Consider the following 24,174-nt stretch of genomic DNA (forward strand, 5'->3'; position numbering starts at 1 on the left):
ATGTCCATCCCACCCCCAGAAGAGGCCCCCAGTGATGACAGCAGCTCTGTCTCCCTGGACCCTGATGACCAGCCCGGCCCATTGGGGACCTCGGGACAGTCGGTTCCCCACAGACAGCCACAGGCTACACCAGACCTAACCCCCTCTGGGAACACCAGCACAGCTCCCACCCAGCGGGCCCATGCCTCTGTCTCCAGGACACGTCAATCAGCGGTGTGTCCACCACTACAGGGCACCCAGGTTGACCCACCACCCCAACAACAACAGGGACCTGTGGGCAGTGGTAGTGGGCAAACCGTCCAGGGGACAGAGGCCCAGGGAAACAGGGGAACTGGGAGAGGGCTGCTGTGCGACAGGGGGGGGACAGGCCCAGGGAACCGACTCTCCAAGAGGCCCTCTCCTCCATCATGGGAGCATACCACCGCTCCCAGGAGACGATGGCTACAGTACTGGCCAGGTTCCAGGAGATCCAGGTCATGCAGGAGCAAGAGTACATGGGGTTCCGAGAGGAACTGAGGAACATTAGTTCCGCAATGGGGACCATCGTCCTGGCCCTAACCCAGATAGTCACCACATTGCGGGACCATGTGGCACCACAAAGGGCCCCTGTCACTAGCCTGGACCAGGAACAGCCTACCACCTCCGCCGGCGCTAGTGGACAGGAGGCCCCCACACAACGACGGGCCACCAGAACCCCACCTCCTGCAGAAGAAGAACCACCCCGCAAGCGGAACCTGAGATCTCACAAGAAGACAGAGTAGGATTGCAAGACCCCCGCCAGCAAAGGATACCCCCTGATGTCATCCCACTGTCCACATTGTCACCCTGTCCAACCTTGAACTGCCCCTGCTCCATCCTTCCACAGGCATATGGACAATGCACCTGTGCGACTGAGAGCTGGACTCTGCCATGGACATTACTCCACCATCACCCATCCCCGTTTTACAATCATGTTCCATAAATTTAGCACTTGAATTAAATCACTTTTTGCACTAAAAAAATCTGGAGTCTGCTTGTAATTTGAACAAATTTATTAGACATAACGGTGCCAAAATGTTCAGTTACATTGTGATGACAACATACCACTGTCACACAGCTGTAGTACATGGGCAAACAAAGCAGAGGTCACGCAGTGGGGCCCACAGCTCTGAAAACGGAAGGGAAAGTCACAACTCAGTTAACAGGAACTGGGGGGGAACTCAGACAGTAGAGAGGCAGGAGACTTTAAGTAAATGTAAAATGGCGTGGTTGATTCGTACCTGTGTGCTACTGAAAATACTGTTGTATCACTGTGTCCCAGTTGTCTGTGTCGTCCCCGTCGTCCTCCTCCTCTTCACTCTCCACAGGCTCCACAGCTGCTACAACACCACCATCTGGACCATCCTCCTGCAGGAAAGGCACCTGGCGTCGCAAAGCCAGGTTGTGAAGCATACAGCAGGCCACGATGATATGGCACACCTTCTTTGGTGAGTACATTAGGGATCCCCCTGTCATATGCAGGCACCTAAACCTGGCCTTCAGGAGGCCGAAGGTTCTTTCTATAATCCTCCTAGTTCGCCCATGGGCCTCATTGTAGCGTTCCTCTGCCCTTGTCCTGGAATTCCTCACTGGGGTAAGTAGCCACGACAGGTTGGGGTAACCAGAGTCACCTATTAGCCACACACGGTGTCTCTGTAGCTGTTCCATCACATAAGGGATGCTGCTATTTCGCATGATGTACGCGTCATGCACTGACCCAGGGAACTTGGCATTTACATGGGAGATGTACTGGTCAGCCAAACAGACCACCTGGACATTCATAGAATGATAACTTTTTCTGTTCCTGTACACCTGCTCACTGCCACTGGGGGGAACCAAGGCCACATGCCCTTCATCTAAAGCACCGCTCCGCTGGGCCCTTTCTCTCAAGCACCGCTCCGCTGGGCCCTTCATCTCAAGCACCGCTCCGCTGGGCCCCGCCGTCTCTGCACCGCTCTGCTGGGCCCTTCCTCTCAAGCACCGCTCCGCTGGGCCCTTCCTGTCAAGCACCGCTCCTCTGGGCCTGTCAAGCACCGCTCCGCTGGGCCCTTCATCTCAAGCACCGCTCCGCTGGGCCCTTCCTGTCAAGCACCGCTCCGCTGGGCCCTTCCTGTCAAGCACCGCTCCGCTGGGCCCTTCATCTCAAGCACCGCTCCGCTGGGCCCTTCCTGTCAAGCACCGCTCCGCTGGGCCCTTCATCTCAAGCACCGCTCCGCTGGGCCCTTCCTGTCAAGCACCGCTCCGCTGGGCCCCGCCGTCTCTGCACCGCTCCGCTGGGCCCTTCCTGTCAAGCACCGCTCCGCTGGGCCCTTCATCTCAAGCACCGCTCCGCTGGGCCCCGCCGTCTCTGCACCGCTCCGCTGGGCCCTTCCTCTCAAGCACAGCTCCGCTGGGCCCTTCATCTCAAGCACCGCTCCGCTGGGCCCCGCCGTCTCTGCACCGCTCCGCTGGGCCCTTCCTCTCAAGCACCGCTCCGCTGGGCCCGCCGTCTCTGCACCGCTCCGCTGGGCCCTTCCTGTCAAGCACCGCTCCGCTGGGCCCTTCATCTCAAGCACCACTCCGCTGGGCCCCGCCGTCTCTGCACCGCTCCGCTGGGCCCTTCCTGTCAAGCACCGCTCCGCTGGGCCCTTCCTGTCAAGCACCGCTACGCTGGGCCCTTCATCTCAAGCACCGCTCCGCTGGGGCCTTCATCTCAAGCACCGCTGGCCCATTGGCAGGGCCGGATCTGTGTCGGGCAGGGCTTCACGAAGCACTCTGGGCACCATGCCTCCTCCATAACCAGTGGGGTCTGTAATCCACCAGATGGACTGTGGCTTTGCACTCCCCAGGATGGTACAGTGGGCAATCCACCCACTGAAAAGACTTGTGAGACTGTGGCTTTGCACTCCCCAGGATGGCACAGTGGGCAATCCACCCACTGTAGAGACTTGTGAGACTGTGGCTTTGCACTCCCCAGGATGGTACAGTGGGCATGGAGGCCCCTTGTGGATCTGGCGTCGTGGACTCATGTGGCTGAGGTGCCCCCCCTTCCCTTCCCCCTGAGGTGCCTCTGGTTTTATTATCTGATGCCCCAGCAGTGTTCTCTCCAATGGAATCGGGTTTCGTGTGTGGGCTTTGCCCATGTGTTTATGCACATTGGCCCACGGACAATGGCATGTAGCCAATATGTGCCGGACTTTTGGACTATGTTCATATTCTTCATGTTGTTATTTATTTGTTTTAATAATTTAATATTTCACTTCAGTTCAAATATGCTTTAATATACTTCTATTTTAATGATCATTTTATTTTGTCTTTGAATTATTCCGAGGGGTTTGGGGGGTGTAAATCTGACTTGTTGCTCTGCATTGGTGTGTGGGGATTTTGGGGGGGAGGGGGTGTCGCGTATGTGTGTGCCCGTAATCTTTTCTCCTCCCCCCTCCCCTGTGTTGTAGGTGCAGTACTCACCGTTGTCTCCTGCGGCGGCGTTCGTGCTCCTGGTAGAGGAGCAGGTAGACAATCGCTGGTAGGATGTTTAATTCGGGTTCCATTCTGTCCAGATTCCTCGTGGAGTGTATAGAGGTGAGCGTTTTCCCGTTCGTGATCTGTTTCTGCCGTGTTTTAATCGGCGGGGCTCCCGCCCCGGAAAAGGTGGCAGATTGGTGGGTCGTGATAGGGTGGGCGGTACATTGTCTGCCGCCTGTCTGTTGGCGGTGACTGCCGCGCTGTTTGTTTGCCCCGCCGTGGCGGTCGGAGTGTTAAAGTGGCGGGCTGTGTTGGCGGTTCCCGCCAGGGTCAGAATTCCATTTTTTTGACCGCCGCTTTAACACCGACCGCCAGGGTCGGAATGACCCCCTAAATCTTTTCGGCGCTCTAATCAGCTATTTGTGGCGTACAGTGCTCCTAGGATGGGGTGCCCGCTATCCAAGCAGAGTATTTCTAGATGGATCGCCTCTGCTATTCGCTTTTGCCATCAGGCAGCGGGCAAACCTTTGCAGTCATCTGTGCATGCTCACTCGACGAGAAAAGTCTCATCGTCAGCAGCACTGTTTGCCGGAGTGCCACTACAAGACATATGTAGGGCAGCAACATGGAAGAGCTGTCATACCTTCACTAAGCACTACTGCTTGGAATCCCTCTCGCAGGGAGAGGTAGCAGTGGGCCAGGCGGTTCTCAGGAATCTCTTCAGGTGAAGGTGAGCCATTTCTCCTACATCCCTCCATCCTAGAACAGGTATGCACATTGTTTAAAAAAAAACAACAAAAAAAAAATACAGAAATGCATGTAAGGATAAGAGAACGCTATCATAATCCCATAAGTAAGCGGGTTTTCAGACATTGATCATGTTACAGTAGTGTCTTATGATGATTTCTATTACTGTTTTGTTCTTCAAATTTCATCATGTATCTTCACAGGTATATCTCTATATATATTAGAGATAAGTAGATAGTTATATTTATGTATATCTATATATATATTTATATATATATATATATATATATATATATATATATAGAGAGAGAGAGAGAGGGAGACATATGTCAGTACACTTATACACTTCATCAATTTATGCATGATGATAAGAAGGTTTTGTGGTTTAAGATATTTTGTTTATTAAAGATGTTGTCTTTTTACAATGTGCATAGTTATTGCTTTCTACTCTGATTCAAGCATGTGAATCTATGAAAGTTCCAATACTGGAGTAAGAAAATAAGTTACTTACCTGTAACTGTAGTTCTCCAGTATTGGAATCTTTCATAGATTCACATGCGACCCACCCGCCTCCCCGGAGAAGCTCACTTCACCTCTTTCTTTCTATTTATACATATATTCAACATAATATAAGCACTTGTGCTTGGAAAATCTGAGGTGCTAGAGCTTCTCTCAGGAGGTTCTGAAGGGTGCTGTCGCCTGATTGGTGGAGGATCAGGTTTGGTCCTTTTCACAAAATGACTCTGATAGACTATGAAATTGAAGAGGCCTAGGGCCTTTTTCTCTTCAATATGTTTTAACATTACTTGTGAAAATTGTACCGGGACTCCCATCTCGACGATGGGGAATGATTCAAGCATGTGAATCTATGAAAGATTCCAGTACTAGAGAACTACAGTTACAGGTAAGTTACTTATTTTCTTTTTTTCAATTCAGTTTCAATATTTTTTTTATTTCAACTGTTACTCTGCTTTGGAAAAGCTTGAAGGATCTACACAAATTACCCTTTGCTGAATTCCGAATTCTGTCTATGTTTCAGAAATGTATTGCTTTCCGGGATCCGCCATTGGTTTCTCACCCATTTCTACCACTTACTGGAAGGAGGTTGAAAGCACAAAAATAGGAAAAATTAGCTATGTCCCAGTAAAGTGCCAAAACTGTGTTTAAAAATGTGTTTTTCTAATTCAAGTCTGCCCGTTCCTGAAAGCTGGGAAGATGGTGATTTTAGCCCTGCAACCCCTTTATGGATGCCTTTTGCAGGGAAAAAACAGACCATTTCTGGTGCAGCACTTTTTCCCCCAAAAAAACGAATTTAGATATATTTTGGGTAATGTTTCTGTCCCCTCCAGGGAAGTTCAGAAGCCATGGGTACCTTTAGAATCCCCAGGATCTTGGGGAGAAAAAGCTATGAGGGCCTAAGTGCAAACTACCCCAAGTAGCCCAAAAAATGCTTTGCACAGGGGTAGGGGTTATTCTGGGGGGCAGGGGACTAGCAGTGAAAGGGTCAAAAATAGGTACATTGTTACCTTTCAAGAACATATGTATAAATAAATAATATTGTTTACCTTTCAAATATCCTGTACGCAGATGTAGAACTTATTTGTTTGTGCATCGTAGGACCGTCATTGACAGCAATAAGTGCTTGAATAGTTCCCTGTCGTTTTCACAGCCCCAGAACACCATTATGAAGCTGAATCTCATGGAGACAGTATGAGAACAATGTCTCTGAATCTGAAAACGTCTGAATATGTTTATTAAATTATTAAATGGAAGCCCAAAAAGGTTTTAATATTTCTGGATGTTGTACACCTGCCAAGTGCATTCATGATACCATATTGCAGCAACGTTTAATAGAAAACCTTGGAAAAATAACTATTTTACTCGGTGAGCTTGAATGTAAAAATGCAGCTTGTTGACTTTCATTTAACAGAGACAGAAAAGAAAGGATCCTATCAGGGAAGTACCTCTACCCAGAATGCCTTAAACTGGCAGATGCCTCTCTCTCTCAGTTCTTTTTCCTGGCTCGTGGGAAAAGGATCCCAGGAACACTGCTGTTTTTTTTTACCTCAAAATATCACTTTTTCTGTAAGAGAGCATTACTCTTGACATTTCACTCAGCGTTTTTTCACCATTCTCTGTGGAGTAAACCTATTTCATCTTTGTTTTTTGACTGGATTTTAGTTAGAATGCCATCACTATTCTCCAAATACCCTTCATGTGGGAGAATGAAAGCTGTTACAGATGCCCATAAGGTCTGTGTGGTATGTGTACCATCCACCAACTCTGTTAGTGAGTCTGACACCTCCAAGACGAGATTAAAAGACAGAGATGGCATACCCCTTAGGGGCATGATGGAAGAAACAAGTTCTAAAGAAGAGAGAAAGAAAATGCAGAGGTTAGAATAAACTCTCTCTGAACCAGTCTGTTTTTTCGATCCAACCTCTGAAAAACATCACAGGGGAACATCAAGGTAATCATTCCCATTGTCATCATAGGACTTCATCAAGATCGTCGCCGAAGGTAAAACCATCAATACTGACTTGTTCGCCGTCAGGTGAAGGATCTGCATGACAGATCCCTTCTTCCCTTTTCCCCCTTTTCAGGTACTTCCCTATTTTGCCAAAATACAGAAGAGGAAATGCTTCAAATGAAAAATCAAGCTGAGAGACATAAGGTAGCTGGGCTAAAAAAGCAAAAAAATGTTTTATAGGCAACATAGGCCAAAGGAGTTTTATTAAATTAAAGACAGCAATAGCTACACAGATATAAAAAAAAACCTCAAAAGATTTAGAACTCAGGAGGAAGACATTCCTCAGAAAGCAAACAATGGTGTCTACACACTTCCCTTCGAGTTACCCATCACTGTAGGGGGAGCGGTAAAGAAACACCTGAAAGATTGGAGATTTACGTATCCAGTAAATGGGTAAAAAAAAAATCATACAAAAGGGAAACTACATATGTTTCAAAACATTACCGCCTAGTTTTCCTCTGAAACCTCTGAAACCTACATTGAAATGTCATCACATCCTACAGAAGAAAACCCAGTGTTTGTTAGCCAAAAATGCATACAAATGGTTCCATCTTATCAAGAAAATATAGTGGTATACTCGTTGTTTGCTGGCAGAGACAAATTCAACCCATAAAATAGCACCTAATTTTAGACCTGCCTCTTCTCCACAGATTTATTTGAAAGAAAATTTCAGGATGCTGGCCCTTAATCAGATCTTCCCTCAAAATGATTGGTTGTGTTGAAACCCAGCACAGAAAATATTGGAGATTTCCGGTAGCAAATGCCTACCACCAATGCACTATTCTACCATTCGGACTAAAATCCACTCCTATGACGTTTTCAAAATGCATCTCAGTACACGCAGCTTATTTCAGAAGACACAAGATTTTTGTCTACCCGTATTCAGACTACTGGCCCATAAAAGCCAGTACTCATGCAAAAGTAAAAAGAGAATTCTGATTCACTTAAAAGCTTCTGAAGATCAGAGGATCAATGGTCAAAAAGAAGACAATTGGGAATATTATCTCCAATTAACTACCCATGCTGCAGATTTTCTCGGCAGGCACTACAAGGAAAATCATGAATGGGTCTTCAATTATGTAGTTCTTTCAGCTGTATCTCAAAAATGGGGACTCAAAACATTAGGGTTATTCACCACAAAGGTTAAAAAAATGCCAAGACTCTACTCCCAGAGCACCATGTGCTCCACCAATCCCACTGATTCCAACATTGATTATCAAACTTTGCAATTCCAGAACCTAAAGTGATTTTAATAGCCCCAGACTGGCTGACATATTGGTCCTATCTAGACCCTCTACACATCAAGTGGCCTTGCAGGCCAGACCTACTAACCAGACTACAGGGACAAATTCATCACCCTAACCATCAATCCTTGAGTTTGGCTGCATGTCTCTCAAAGTCAGACAATATGGACATTTAAGTCGTCCCCAAGAATATTGGGCATTTTAAAGGAAGCAAAAAAAACACCAACAATAACATGCTGTGAATTAAAATGGAAAGGATTCTGCATATGGTGTCAATCTATCAGTTTCAGCCCTATTGCGTACTTCTCCCATATTTGGTACATTTACCAAAATCCAGACTTCAGTTCTCTTGTATAAAAGTTCACTTAGCTGCTCACTTAGCAACCATAATGTCTTACAGAAAATCTTCCCATCTTCATTCATTTTTTAAACTTCCGGTGGTTCCAGAACTCTTCTGGGAAGTCTTTAGAGTTTTTCACCTATCAGAAACTTATCTCCATCATGGGACCTAAATGTGGTTCTCACTAGACTAATGAGTTCTTCTTTTGAACCATTTTTTAGGGCCACAGTGCAGCATATTTCATGGAAAACTGTCTTGTAAAATCCAATCACCTGAGCACGGAGAATTGGTGAAATTCAGATTCTTTCCTTAATAGAACCTTTCACAATATTTCATGCTGAAAGAGTTGTTTTACAAACACATCCTTCTTTCTTACCTAAAGTAGTATTCAACTTCCACATGAATCAAACTATCACATTACCTACTTTTTTCCTAATCCTTAAACATCTGTGGAAAGGTCTCTACATTTTCTTGACATTAAAAGAGTTTTACACTTTTACTTAGACAAAACACAAGACATTGGAAAGACAAATCAACTTTTTGTCAATTACGGTCACATTAGACAATGACTATCAGTCAAAGCAATCCATTGTTAGATGGATAATAACTTGTATTTCACTTTGTTACCAACTTGCAAGCAAACCTTTACCAAGCAGGCCTAAAGTTTATTCCACAAGAGGGAAAGCTGACATTACTGCATGGATTAGAAATGTCCCTATTTCACACTTTTGTAAAGCAGCCAAATGGAGGTCAATTCACACATCACTAAACACTATTGTTTAGACACTGATACCCTAGCTGAAGCTAGGGCGGGACAGGAGACTCTTAGAAATCTTTTTAAAAATGTGTACATTCATATATTTTTTTGTCAGAAACCACTTTAAAATGTATCTTTTAAGCTTGCTACTCTAGCCAAGTGTTTATGACTATCAGTGAAGATCCAACTATGCAGAAAAAAAGGTTACATACCTGTAGTCATGTTTCAGCATCATAGAAATCTTCATTGGTCATTAACGACCCACCCACATTCCCGTCTGCTGCAATATTTTCTCTTGTTGAGGCATAAAAATAACACATACCTCCTATACACTTTTCCTTGTTAAAAAAGAACTGAGTGAGAGAGACAACTGCCAGTACAAGGCATTCTGGATAGAGGTGCTTCCCAGGTTCTTAAAGGGATAGGCTCCTTTTTTCAGTCTGATGAATGAAAGCCACCAAGTAGCATATTCACAGAGTAAAACACTTATTTATCCTAGGATTTTCATTAAAAGATGCTGCTATATGGTATTATGCATGCATTTGGCAGGTTTAGAGCTGTTGAACATCCAGAAAAAATGCACTATTCAAAAGACATATTCAGACATTTTCAGATTCAAACAGTGTTTTCATGCTGTCTGCGTGAGATTCAGCTATATAATGGTTGTTCAGGGGTATGCAAAAACGGCGTAGAATTAGTCAAGCATATATGACTTCAATTAAGAATCCTGCGATGCAGAACCTGGACTACAGGTATGTAACCTTTCCTTATTAAAGTAGTGAAAATGCCATGGAGAGCTACTTTTCCTTAAGCAAAAGTAGTTTGATACCTTCATCTCGTCAATACCAGCCACTGCCCGTTCACCATCTCTTCTATATCTGCAATATTAGATCTACTCTACTGATATAATTCTGAGCTATTGCACAAAGAATGTGCATCACATTTTTTAAACTACTAGTTTCTGTCACACCTTAAAGTGGCAAAATGCTTCGAAAGACTTTTTAATGGGAAAGCCTCTAGTATATGTTCCATTTGCAAGAGGTGTGCAACGTGCCCTGACACACCACATTCCCCAACAAAGCACCTTATATAGATCGACATGCCTAAATCAACTGCCTTTGTCAGGCTTTGAGCCCCACCCTGACAGTATGATTCAGTTATGTGGATCTGATAAAAACCAGCAGTGGAGAACTGTAGTTGCAGGTAAGTAACATCTCTCTTCTGGTAGTTAATGTTACTGGTAATATCTCACTTGGTGACTTATCCGTCATCTATACTGTTTTACATTGTCTTTTGGTTAATTTTTTTATGCTTTCCTCTCTTATCAGGCAGACGAAGCTGATGAGGCTATGAGTAAATTCCTTTCTGAGAAATTAAAGGAGAGAAGTATGTGGCTTGGAGTTTGGAAAACTAATCCTGAACTCTTCTTTGTCAAATATGAAGAAGCGTCCATACCTTATGTTGGAATTTTAGTTGAGGTACTTAATTAGTGTTTTATTTGCCTGTGTTGAAAACCATTCTGTTTGCCATATAGATAGTTCAGTGTTGCTATTTATTTAACGGAAAATCATTAGTATGAGCGCAAACATGATTTCTTGCTGCTGGTAGTATAAATGTTAATGACAAATCAATTTAAAGTAGCGAAATAAAGCCAAGTAAAGTGCGCTTGGCCAATCGGCCACAATAACCTGCAACTAAGAAAAAGAAAGTGGAAAGGAATGGCAGCAAAATTATGATAGCATATCAAATGCCTAAACAGGTATTACGGTGAAGTTAAACAATCCTATTACCAGTGCATAGTTGAACCAGAAACTTCTCAAAAGTGGCAAACACGATTCTCGTTGTTTTTCCCCTAACTGTAGGAGAGTGGTGAAGAAGAGGCTGGGGGATCCTAAAAGTGCCATTTTATTTAAAACCAGATACAGATTTTTCTCTAATAAAACAAAATCATGACTATTGAGTCAAAGTGCACCAAATTTAGCCACACGTAGCGCTTGTCTTCTTTTGATATTTTTCACTTGTTTGGCACAATTTTGTTTATCTCTTTTGCGTATGTTAACTTTATATCTTTGCTAGATGATTGTGATCATTGGCAGAATTCTAAAAAGGATAATCTGATTGGCCAATATGTTTTAATGTTTGCAAACTGTGAAACGCATCCACCTGTAAGAGCATAAACATTTGCAATTGCTCAATGTACATTAACGTACTTTGGAAACATTTTTAAACCCCTTCATGTTATTGGTGCTGGCGTTTGCAGCCCTCAGTTCACCAGCATTTTTAGATTCACTTGCTTGCCTGACATGAGACCAGGAACCCTCAGTTCTCTCGTAGGGGATTTCCATGTATAGTCATAAGCACTGAATAGTTCAGCGCGCCTCCGGGGACACCGGAGCACTGTTCTGTAATGTATTCTTAAGTGTAGATTTAAGCCTTTCTTGAAAAAAGGCCTGTTAATCCACTTAAGAATATCACTGTGCAGCCTAGGTGAAAAGCTACACAGGCCAAATTGTTTATTCTTGAGGTTGGAAAGAAAGACAGCTGTAGTATAGATACACCTTTAAACGCATATTTATTCTAGAAATGTAATTAAAAACAATATATATATATATATTCTCAAACTTTATTTACACCTCCAAATGAGAATAAAACAATGCAGGGCAGTGTAGTCCATAGGCTGCCATTATACAGGATGTAAATAGAGCTGTGCCTTTAAGAAAGGAAAGTCTTCCTGTATCCCATCATGCACAGCATCCGCCTCCTTCTGACAGGACCCTGAAGCATTGAGCTCTACCTTACAAAGCCTTTTTTGACAGAAAATTCAATTAAAATCCTTTGAATTTCAATTTCACTCGACGTTTTTCCTCTAGAGTGAACATTTTCTAGCATTTCCTGTCAAATTCTGACAGAAATTTAAAGTTTTTTCTGTCTTTAGAATGCCTTCTCTTTTTGACAAGTGCCCTAGCTGTGGCAGGAAAAAGGCCAAAACAGACCCACACCAGGTCTGCATTATTTGCCTACCATCAAGTCACAAGCCTGATGCCTGTGACATTTGCAAAACTTTCTCCAGAAGAACTCTTCGCGACAGGGAGAAAATTCGGCTTCAGGCAAGAGAGGACAGGAGAAGAGGGCAATCTGCCACAGAGCGAGGAGAAGGTCAGTCTTCTACCAGGGCTCTCACTGTGTCCTCTGGAGCAGCTGCCAGACCTGCTCACAAATGTCATAGGTCTCCGACGACGTCGAGAGCATCGACGTCGAGACCAGGAACGGCACCAACATGCTCGCCGTCGAGGACCGGCTCACCGCCGAGAAAGAGACATCGCTCGACGTCGACAGCCGTATCGCCGTCGAGATGGCGTAGACCCTCCCCGTCAAGAAGGTCTTGGTCCAGGTCGCTGTCGACGCGACGGGGACGATCGACGTCGGTGGACAGTACTCGTCGTCGAAGACGTTCGCCGTCATCCCATCGACGTCGAGGGAGATCACCGTCGAGAGGCTCTCAACGACGAGAGGAGTCAATGCCGAGAGGTACTCGTCGTCATCGTACTTCGATGTCGAGAAGTGTGTCAACGTTGAGGAGGCAATCAAAGAGGCCGAGGAGGGTTTATACCACCTCAGAATCCTCGGCTTCTCTCATTCTTCTACCACCTTCACCTCAGCCATCACCCCTACCACAGACACCTCTGGCACCTACAGCTCCTCCGCCGGCTCCTCCTTCAGAGTCCGCTCCAGTGACTCCAGCGGAATCCACAAGATATTCCTGACACTCTTCGAGACGCTCTTCTTCCTCTCGACACCATCGTCGACGTGAATCGGTTCAAAGATCTCCTCGTTCCCACCATAGACATTCTTCCTCATCCACAAGGGATTACTCTCCGACCCTATCTGATTCACCGTCTCCGAGAGTTTCTCCCATAGACGACGTTAACACCTTCCAAGAGGTCCTAGTTCGCAGTGCTACCAAATTAAACATCCCGCTGGCAGTACCCGCTCCAACAACCTCTGTTATTTTCGAGACTTTACACCAGCGTGCATCTTCAAGACCATTACTACCGCTGGTCTCAGGGCTTCTTGAACCGGCAGTGTACATATTTTTAACCACCGTCCACAGCTAAAACTGCTCCTTCCAGGCTTATAAAGATGTATCGTCCTCCGGAGCAGGACCCTCTATTCCAAAGGTCGGATCCGGTGCCTGACTCAGTGGTCATAGTGGCTGCAAAAAAGTTGCATTCTACATCTCCGTCTTCCTCCTCACCACCGGACAAGGAGAGTAGAAAGATTGAGCCGCAGGCCGCAAAGTATGCTCTACCTCAACCATCACAATGAAAGCAGCCAGTGCTATGGCACTGTTAGGCAGGTATGATCGTGCCCTTTGGGACTCTGTGCTGCAATTCGCAATTCGCGGAACATCTCCCTAAAGAGAAAAGAGAAGATTTTTTGGAGATTGTGAGTGAAGGTGCCATGGTCTCCAATCAGGTGATCAGCGGTGCTATCCGCCCATAATTATGCTCATGGAGTGTCCTTGAGAAGACACGCTTGGCTACGCCTGACGTCACTTAAACCAGAGGCGCAACAGAGAATTCAAAATTTGCCCTTTTCAGGTTCCACTTTGTTTGGCTCTCATGCTGACGACGAGCTGTCGAGAATGAAAACTGAACCAGACACTCTGAAAGCGGTGGGTATCGAGAGACTGAGAGAGCAACGGAAAACATTCCGTCCCTACCACCGAAGGCACTTTACTCAGAGATATCAAACACCACAGTGGATGTCTTCAAGACCCCAGCAACAGCATCAAAGAACCTTCTCGACCCAACGAAAGCCGACAAGGGGTCACTCTACACCGCAAACCCAGACAGCTTGTCAGGCACCGGCGTCTAAGCCCTGAATCCTCGCTTCCCCCTCCTCCGTTACCCACTCCGGTAGGGGGAAGTATCTCACATCATCTGGACGAGTGGCAACGCATTACATCAGACGCCTGGGTGTTGAATATTGTGCGGAATGGCTACTCTCCCAGTTCATCAGCCCTCCGCCGTCTATTCCACCCAAACCAATGAGTCACCACCTCGACGCTCTTCAATTAGAAGTAACAACCCTATTACAAAAGAGAGCAATGGAACCTGTCCCGATCAATCAGCACGGAAAAGGAATCTACTCAAGGTATTTCTTGGGACCAAAGAAAGACAAACAAGAGTTTCGTCCCATTCTAGACCTAAGGGTAGCAAACAAATGGATTTGCAGAGAAAAATTCAGGATGCTATTCTTGCACCAAATTTACCCCCAACTTCGTCAGGGCGACTGGCTCTGCGCGATAGATCTCCGCAACGCTTACTTTCACATTCCGGTGATCGAGAAACATCGAAAGTTTCTAAGGTTCGTCGTCGGAAAAAGTCATGACCAATTTACGGTACTACCTTTTGGCCTCAAATCAGCACCGAGAACTTTTTCCAAATGCATGGCGGTGGTGGCAGCCCATTTGAGGAAACATCGAATATTCGTCTACCCCTATCTAGACGATTGGCTCATAAAAGCTTCCACGTATCTAGAGGCTCAACAGCATTTCAACTGGACTTACCAGCTTCTCCAAAGTCTAGGCCTTCAAGTCAATCTCTCCAAATCCACAGCAACACCTGTTCAGAGGCTGCATTACTTAGGTGCCATCATAGATACCAAACAAGGAAAGGTGTTTCCTTCGGAGGAACGACGATTATCAATCCTCCAAAAGTGCCAGCAGCTCGAGAAAACACCTCAGACCACTGCACGAGCGATATCCTCTCTCCTGGGTTCGATGGCGTCTTGCATCTACCTCATTCCCAATGCTCGCCTCCATATGAGACCCTTACAGGAATGTCTGGAGGATCAATGGTGTCAACTAGTGGAAGATTGGGAGAACAGCGTCCTTCTTTCTCCCCACGCCATACAATCCCTCAAGTGGTGGTGTTCGCCGAACAATCTTCTACAGGGGATTCCATTCCAACAACAGCCGCCAACTCAAACCATTGTCACAGACGCATCGCTGCTCGGATGGGGAGCGCATATGGATCACCTTCGAGCCCAAGGCACGTGGCCACAGAGAGAGCGACTGTATCACATCAACCTTTTGGAGCTTCGCGCAGTCCATCTTGCGCTCAAGGCCTTCCTCCCATCACTGAAGACGAAAACTCTGCTTCTCCAAACGGACAACGTGGCCACCATGTATTATTTAAACAAACAAGGAGGCACCAGATCCAAGACTCTGTCGACAGAGGCTAAAAAATCTGGCACTGGCTTCTAGCCAGGAACCTCTCGCTAGTGGCAACTCACCTTCCGGGCATACAGAATGTTCAAGCGGATGCCCTCAGCCGCGCAATAGACGAAAACCATGAATGGGTTTTGCACGACGACGACGTCCGTTCCATTTTTGCCATGTGGGGTACCCCCTTTATAGACCTCTTCGCAACCCCAGAAAACAAAAAATTCCAAAACTTCGCCTCCAGATACTACCATCCAGGAACGCTGGGGAATGCCCTGTGGATAAACTGGTCAGGAGCATTTCTTTACGCCTTTCCACTGCTTCCCTGGTACCGGCAGTCCTCCTGAAGCTGTCCAATGCCCACTCCAAGATGATTCTCATTGCCCCAGAATGGCCACGCCAGTGGTGGTTTCCAGACCTCCTTCACCGGTCACTCAAACCACACATCAGGCTGCCTTGTCGCCCAGACCTTCTCACGAAGTTCCAAGGCCAGATAACTCATCCCAACCTCTCATCGTTGAATTTGGCAGCATGGCTCCTGAGTTAGTACAATATGGTCACCTGAACCTACCTCAGGACTGCATGGAGATTCTAAGGGAGGCAAAGCGCCCCTCCACAAGAACAGCTTATGCCTGCAAATGGAAAAGGTTCTGCGTGTGGAGCTTGGACAATAATGTCGACCCAATATCCTGCGGAGAGGAGACTATTCTGCCATACTTATTAAGTTTGGCGAAGTCTGGATTGCAATTGTCATCAATAAAAGGAAACCTGGTGGCTCTAACGGCATATAGAAAGAGCCCTTCCCAATCCTCTTTCTTTAGGATTCCAATCATAGAAGACTTCCTGGAGGGTTTGAAGAAGGTCTTTCCTCCCATTAGAACGCCATCTCCTCCATGGGAACTGAAAATTGTCCTTTCGCGTCTGATGCTACATCCTTTTGAACCAATACATAAAGCATCACTCCAACATCTTACGTGGAAAACTGCTTTTCTGGTCGCAATCACATCAGCTCGTAGGGTCAGTGAGATCCAGGCCCTTTGCGCTCAAGAACCTATACGGTGTTTCATTCTTCGAAAGTAGTTATGAGGACACATCCAAAATTTTTACCTAAAGTCGTTTCAGACCAAACCATTTCATTACCAACATTCTTCCAGAATCCTTCTACCCCTACTGAGAGAACCCTTCATTCTCTCGACGTAAAGAGGGTTTTAAAATTTTACTTGGACAGAACAAAATGCTTGCGCAAATCACAGCAGCTGTTTGTTAACTATGGCCCAGTTAGAACAGGTTTAGCCACTTCCAAACAATCCTTATCCAGGTGGATTGTCTCATGTATCATATTTTGTTATCAGTTAGCAAATAAGTCTCTTGATGGCAGGCCAAAAGCCCATTCCACTAGAGGGAAGGCAGCGACTGCTGCCTTGATGAGAAATATTCCTTTGACAGAAATATGCAAAGCGGCTACCTGGAAATCTGTCCATACCTCTACTAAGCATTACTGCCTTGATTCAGATGCTAGGGTAGATGCGCAGGTCGGACAGGCCTCTCTCAAGAATTTATTTGCATAATTTATGGTTTCAGTATTGCTCTGTCTACTCCACCGCGGTTATGGGGATGGGCTTGCTAATCTATTCAGTGCTTATGACTATACATGGAAATCCCCTACGAGAGAAGGAATGGTTTCTTACCTGTAACTCCAGTTCTCTCGTAGGGGTATTTCCATGATAGTCATAAACAACCCTTTCCTTCCTCCCCGGTGGAGTTGACATAAGAAAATTTGCAATGCTGATGTTCTTAATACAAAGAATGTTCATGTTTCTTCATGTCATGCTACAAGCGTACAAAAAAGAACTGAGGCAACTGCCTTTTGCTGTGCATGATGGGATACAGGAAGACTTTCCTTTCTTAAAGGCACAGCTCTATTTACATCCTGTATAATAGCAGCCTATGGCCTGCATTGTTTTATTCTCATTTGGAAGTGTAAATAAAGTTTGAGAATATATATATATTTTTTATTTTTTATTACATTTCTAGAATAAATATGTGTTTAAAGGTGTATCTATACTACAGCTGTCTTTCTTTCCAACCTCAAGAATAAACAATTTGGCCTGTGTAGCTTTTCACCTAGGCTGCACAGTGATATTCTTAAGTGGTTTAACAGGCCTTTTTTCAAGAAAGGCTTACATCTACACTTAAGAATACATTACAGAACAGTGCTCCGGGGTCCCCACAGGCGCGCTGAACTATTCAGTGCTTATGACTATCATGGAAATACCCCTACGAGAGAACTGGAGTTACAGGTAAGAAACCATTCCTTCTGCATTGCAGGCTTCTCTGAAAAGGAAAAAGCTACAAGAAAGAACATCTGCTATGTTAAAATTTGGTGAAAAGGAGGATACTGCTCCTTTAAGAGATCAGCATTTTGTCTGTCCCAATGTGCAGTACACTAGCAGTTATTTTTCCAGCCTATGCTGACTGGGTCCTAGATGGCTTCTGGAAGATTTTCATCCAAATTCTTGAAAATATTTTCCTTACCAAACATTTATTACTACTTCATCCGATGTCTGCCACAGCTGCTCATCAAGATCACCTGCTTTTTTCAACATGGTGAGGTCATTTATTCTATCATTGCCTTCACTTTTTTATAAATGACCTCTGGGAGGAAGAAGGCTGCCACTGATCCACACACTTTGTGTAGTGTGTCTTTTACCTACACCTTCCTTTGAAGGCCTGTGGGCTATGTCAGAAAAGGTCTTAAGAGAATCTTGAAGGACAAGGAAGGTATCCATTTGATGGGGCAAGCAGAGTAAGAGAGAAGGAGACAAAGATGGTATGTCAGTCAGGGTAAGTCCTCTACTGAACCTATGCCTTCACCAAGGAAAGATCCCAGGAAGGTTAGATCTTAAGAACAAGCATTTGCAATGCAATGGGTCTCACGTTTGCTCGAGTTAGAGCTATTAGCTTTGTAAACTCCTAACTGGACTTTTCTTGCCACATAAACTGAAAAGTAAAACGGCTTCACATAAGCAAGCCAACGGCCGCCATGAGCGCTAAGCAGAGACACAAAAGGAAACAGAAGTTCGCTCACAGTGAAACGTATCGGCAAAAGTGCAATTATCATTGTACACTGTTTAACTGGCAAAAGTGCAATTATCCATGTAACAGAGTCAATGTCCTGCAAAGCGCTCTACTACTGCCCAGTGAGATTGTTCTGCCTACGAAATAAAGAGAAAAAGTAGTGCAGAAACCATACGCAAACAATGGTGCCTTGTATGTTTTCAGTAGTTGGCCGGTGCGCTTGAGGCGGGCTAAACACTGGAAAAGTCATGACGTATGCTTGACTTTCGCTACGTAAATCAAGCTCATTTTAAAAGGCAAGCCCAAACAAACTGATGAGCTTGACATGGGCGTGGTTACAAGCCCTTAGAGAGATTACAACAGGGACAGAACACTTTGTGCTTAACCCTAAAAAAAAACAAAAAACTAAACATCATTATTATCATTTCTCACACTCTCGGACGTCACAGGAGCATCGATCAACATCGAGGCACAGTTCTGCCCCTACATGCTTGCCATCGAAAAGGTTAATGCTCTGTCGACGGTATAGAATATCCAGCCAATGCTGAAATCATTGATGGCGAGGTCTTCAACGGTCTTACTCTTGCTGACCAGATCGCTGATGAGAATATCAGTTGTTGAAATTTTCATTATTGGCGTTGAGACTTCAACTGTTGCCACTGAAGCAACCATCAATGACATGTACCCACTATTAATGAAGCTGACTTCGAGGCACTCTCCCCTTTTCAAAATCATCAACAGAGGGTGTCTCTTTTTCAACTCAAATCTCATCTCTTCAGGCAAAAATGCCATGGACAGTGATTGCTGTCCATCCTATTCAGAATCCCTTAAAAACCTCTATATCTTCCTTCAAACCAACAGTTTGTTCAAAGGAGTACATTTATGTCTCAGATGAGGAAGATGTTACTACCAATACGTTAGTAAATCCTCATTCATGACCCAACAACACTTGCTGCAGTAACACTCGAAAGGCGAAAAGGGAGAAAATCAAGGTTTAGATCTCAATCTTCATTGGTAAATTCTGTTTCGGATTTTTATTCAACATTCACTCTGTCACCTGCAACTTCTCCTATGCGCACATCGCCATTGGATGATATTAGTACATTTCAAGATGTATTAATAATGGGTGCAGACACAGTTAATATTCAGCTATAAATACTACAATCAGTGGTTTTTGTAACAGTGGAAACCCTTCAGCCTTGAGCACCTCCCACGCCAACTTTACTGATTTATCAGGTTTTGCAAAATCAATAGAGAAAAAAATTCTTCTTCTTCTTCTGCTACTTTAAAAATGGTAACACTTAGGTTGCAAAAGAAATTCAAAGCATCAGAGCAGGATCCTCCTTACTTTTGTCAAGAGCCAAAACCTAACCGTTATTATGTCAGCAGTGCCAAAAAATCCATCAGCTCCAGAATCTTCAACTCTTTCAGACCATGAGAGTAAGTATAGATGCAGCAGGATTCAAAGTTTGTGCCACATCAACAATTGCTCTGAAAACTGCTAGTGACACTGCTTTATTGAGCAGATTTACAGTTCACTTTGGGAGTCACTGTCTGTATTTGTGGAACACATACAAAGAGAGTGTAGACAAGATTTCCTAGAAGTCCTTCAGAAAGGTTAGTTGGTGAGCAACCAGGTAACAAGTGCAGCTGTAGCTGATAAAGATTTATCTGGTTTGCACTTTTCTCATGGTATTTCTCAGCAGAGAGTATTATGCTTCAGGCTGAGATCACTGAAACCCCTGGATCCGTTTTGTTTGCCCCCCACACAGATGATGAGATTGAGAGAATGAGGAAAGAGGCAGAGGCAGTGAAGGTAGTGGATATCAAAGCAACATCAGTGCTCCTTTTCATCTGGGAAATCTACATAACAATTAAAATAATGAGAAACCTAATTTCCTATCGCCTGTTACCTATTCAAGAGAGTGTATCAAAGCATCTGGAACAGTGGAAAAGAATTTCGAAAGGCAAGTGGGTCTTTCAATTTATCAAAAAAGATATGCGATTCAATTCAAATCACCTTTACGGATCATTCCTCCAAAACGTGTGCCAAGAACCAGCAGAACCTGTTCGTTGAGGAAAATATATATTTTAAAGGTGTTTGTTTGGTTTCCAAGAATGGTCAAAAACTGGAATTTCGCCCTAACTTGATTTGAAACAGACTAACAAGTACATCAGAAAACAAAACATTAGGATATTGGCCTTGCACTATACTTATCCTCAACTCATGAAAGGAGATTGGTTGTGTACAATAGATGTGCAAGAGGCCTATTTTCGTATCTCAAGAATCCAAAAACACTAGCAATTCTTAAGATTCACAGTGGGAAAGGTTAATTATCAGTTTTGAGTACTTCATTTCAGATTAAAGTTTGCACTAAGGAGATTTTTACATTATAAGGCAGTAGTGACCTTACCCTTAAGGAGACAAAGGATTTGAATATATCCATACCTAGAAAAGACTGGTTAAGGAAAGCTCATTTGCCTGAACAGTCTTAATGGGATTTCAACACTGCTATATCCATTCTTCACTGTCTAGGTCTTTATGTCAACTATGCGAAGCCAGTATTGACTCCAGTTCAGATTCTAGAATTTCTCAGTGCTACTGTGAACACAAAAATAGGAGAAGTGTCTTAGACTCCATCCTTCACCTCATATCATCCATGGTGGGTACAGTGGTGTTGTGTGTTTATCCAGTGCCATATGCATGTCTTTTCATGAGACCTCTCCAACAATGCGTGGAAGACTAATAGATTCAAGACCAGAATGGTTGAGAAGCAAACTGCTGCTAACACTACAGGACAAACATTCAGTCAAAAGATGGGGCAAGGTAACAAATCTTTGGAAAATAACTTTCACCAGAGGATACCTTCTCAAATTATAGTGAAGGGTGCATCTCTGTTGTAGCCCACATCACGCTCTGAAAATACATGGTTTGTGGCTAAGGAAACATTAGTTATACTGTATAAATCTACTCGCGCTGGAGGAGGCTGGCCTGGCTTATAGTGGGTACCTTGTGGTACTTACACCTTGTGCCAGGTCCAGGTATCGCTTATTAGTAGAATAGAGGTGTTCTAGCAGCTTAGGCTGATAGAGGTAGCTATAGCAGAGCAGCTTAGGCTGAACTAGGAGACATGCAAAGCTCCTAATATACCACCTAAATCAAATAGCACTATAGCACAAGAAAACATAATACTCAGAGTTACTAAAAAATAAAGGTACTTTATTTTAGTGACAATATGCCAAAAGTATCTCAGATGATATACTCCCTTAGGAGGTAAGTAATATACACAAATTATATGCACACAAACCAAAATCAGGTAAGTAACAGTTAGAATAGTAGTACAAACAATGTAGAATCACAATAGAATGCAATAGGGAGAAATCGACCTGGGGCACCACAAACCATATACTCCAAAAGTGGAATGTGAACCACGAATGGACCCCAGGCCTAGTGTAGTGTGTAGAGGGTCGCTGGGAGTGTCAGAAAACACTAAGGGTGTCCAAGATACCCCACCCCAAGACCCGGAAAAGTAGGAGTAAAGTTACCCTACTACCCCAGAAAGACAGTAAAGTCGGGATATGGGATTCTGCAAGGACAACAACTGACTGCAAAACACTGAAGACGGATTCCTGGACCTTAGGACCTGTAAAGGAAGGGGACCAAGTCCAAGAGTCACACAAGTGTCCAGGGAGGGCAGGAGCCCACTAAACCCCGGATGAAGGTGCAAAAGGGCTGCCTCCGGGTGGAAGAAGCCGAAGATTCTGCAACAACGGAAGGTGCCGGGAACTTCTCCTTTGGTCAGAAGATGTCCCACGGCGTGCTGGAGGATGCAGGGTTGTTTCCACGCAGAAAGACTGCAGAAAAGCCTTGCTAGCTGCAAGAGAAGGGGTTGAGGATTTTGGGTGCTGCCAGGGCCCAGGAAGGATCAGGAGGTCTCCCCTTGGAGAAGGAGACAGATGGGGCGCTCAGCAACTCAGAGAGCCCACGCAGAAGCGGGCAGCACCCGCAGAAGCACCTGAACAGGCACTTAGAAGATCTGAGGACAGCGGTCGACTCAGAGTCACAAAGGAGGGTCCCACGACGTCGGAGTCCAACTCAGCGAGTTGGGCAATGCAGGACGGAGTGCTGGGGTCCTGGGCTAGGCTGTGCACGAAGGAAGTCTTGCAAAAGTGCACAGGAGCCCGAGCAGCTGCAGTTCACGCAGTACACAGGATTACTGTCTGGCGTGGGGAGGCAAGGACTTACCTCCACCAAATTTGGAAAGAAGGGCCACTGGACTGTCGAAGACACTTGGACCCAGCTCCTGTGTTCCAGGGACCACGCTTGTCAGGATGAGAGGGGACCCAGAGGACCGGTGATGCAGAAGTTTGGTGCCTGCGTTAGCAGGGGGAAGATTACGTCGACCCGCGAGAGATTTCTTCTTGGCTTCCAGTGCAGGGTGAAGGCAGACAGCCCTCAGAGCATGCACCACCAGGAAACAGTCGAGAAAGCCGGCAGGATGAGGCGCTACAATGTTGCTGGTAGTCTTCTTGCTACTAGCAGTCAGCGGTCGATCCTTGGCAGAAGTCGAAGAGGGAAGTGCAGAAGAACTCTGGTGAGCTCTTGCATTCGTTATCTGGTGAGATACCCATAGGAGAGACCCTAAATAGCCCACAGAGGAGGATTGGCTACTGAGAATGGTAAGCACCTATCAAGAGGGGTCTCTGACGTCACCTGCTGGCACTGGCCACTCAGAGCTGTCCATTGTGCCCTCACACCTCTGCATCCAAGATGGCAGAGGTCTGGGACACACTGGAGGAGCTCTGGGCACCTCCCCTTGGAGGTGCAGGTCAGGGGAGTGGTCACTCCCCTTTCCTTTGTCCAGTTTCGCGCCAGAGCAGGGCTGGGGGATCCCTGAACTGGTGTAGACTGGCTTATGCAGAGAAGGCACCATCTGTGCCCTTCAAAGCATTTCCAGAGGCCAGGAGAGGCTACTCCTCACAGGCCCTTCACACCTATTTCCAAAGGGAGAGGGTGTAACACCCTCTCTCAGAGGAAATCCTTTGTTCTGCCTTCCTGGGAACAGGCTGCCCAAGCCACAGGGGGGGCAGAAACCTGTCTGAGGGGTTGGCAGCAGATGCAGTGGAGACCCTGGAAAGTTAGTTTGGCAGTACCCGGGCTCTATGCTGGAGAACCGGGGATGCATGGAATTGTCCCCCCAATACTAGAATGGTATTGGGGTGACAATTCCATGATCCTAGACATGTTACATGGCCAGGTTCGGAGTTACCATTGTGACGCTACATATAGGTATTGACCTATATGTAGTGCACATGCGTAATGGTGTCCCTGCACTCACAAAGTCCGGGCAATTTGCCCTGAACAATGTGGGGGTCCTTTGTCTAGTGCCAAGGTTCCCACACACTAAGTAACTTTGCACCTAACCTTCACCAAGGTAGGGTTAGACATATAAGTGACTTATAAGTTACTTATGTGCAGTGTAAAATGGCTGTGAAATAACGTGGACGTTATTGCACTCATGCTGCAGTGGCAGTCCTGTGTAAGAATTGTCTGAGCTTCCTATAGGTGGCAAAAGAAATGCTGCAGCCCATAGGGATCTCCTGGAACCCCAATACCCTGGGTACCTAGGTACCATATATAAGGGAATTATAAGGGTGTTCCAGTGTGCCAATGAGAATTGGTAAAATTAGTCACTAGCCTGCAGTGACAATTTTTTAAAGCAGAGAGAGCATAAACACTGAGGTTCTGGTTAGCAGAGCCTCAGTGATACAGTTAGGCACCACACA

General features: G+C 45.3%; 1 protein-coding gene across 1 annotated transcript in view; it reads left to right on the forward strand.

Moving 5' to 3' along the window:
• The window catches only part of SHCBP1L (SHC binding and spindle associated 1 like), a 1,202,144-nt gene that overhangs the window by 160,351 nt on the left and 1,017,619 nt on the right, over positions 1 to 24,174 (forward strand). Inside the window, exon 2 of the mRNA XM_069233348.1 lies at positions 10,409 to 10,558. Within this exon, the coding sequence (XP_069089449.1) occupies positions 10,409 to 10,558 (150 nt within the window). The remainder of the gene's footprint in view (positions 1 to 10,408; positions 10,559 to 24,174) is intronic.

The sequence above is a fragment of the Pleurodeles waltl genome, chromosome 4_2 (assembly GCF_031143425.1).
Source record: "Pleurodeles waltl isolate 20211129_DDA chromosome 4_2, aPleWal1.hap1.20221129, whole genome shotgun sequence".
Taxonomy (NCBI): domain Eukaryota; kingdom Metazoa; phylum Chordata; class Amphibia; order Caudata; family Salamandridae; genus Pleurodeles; species Pleurodeles waltl.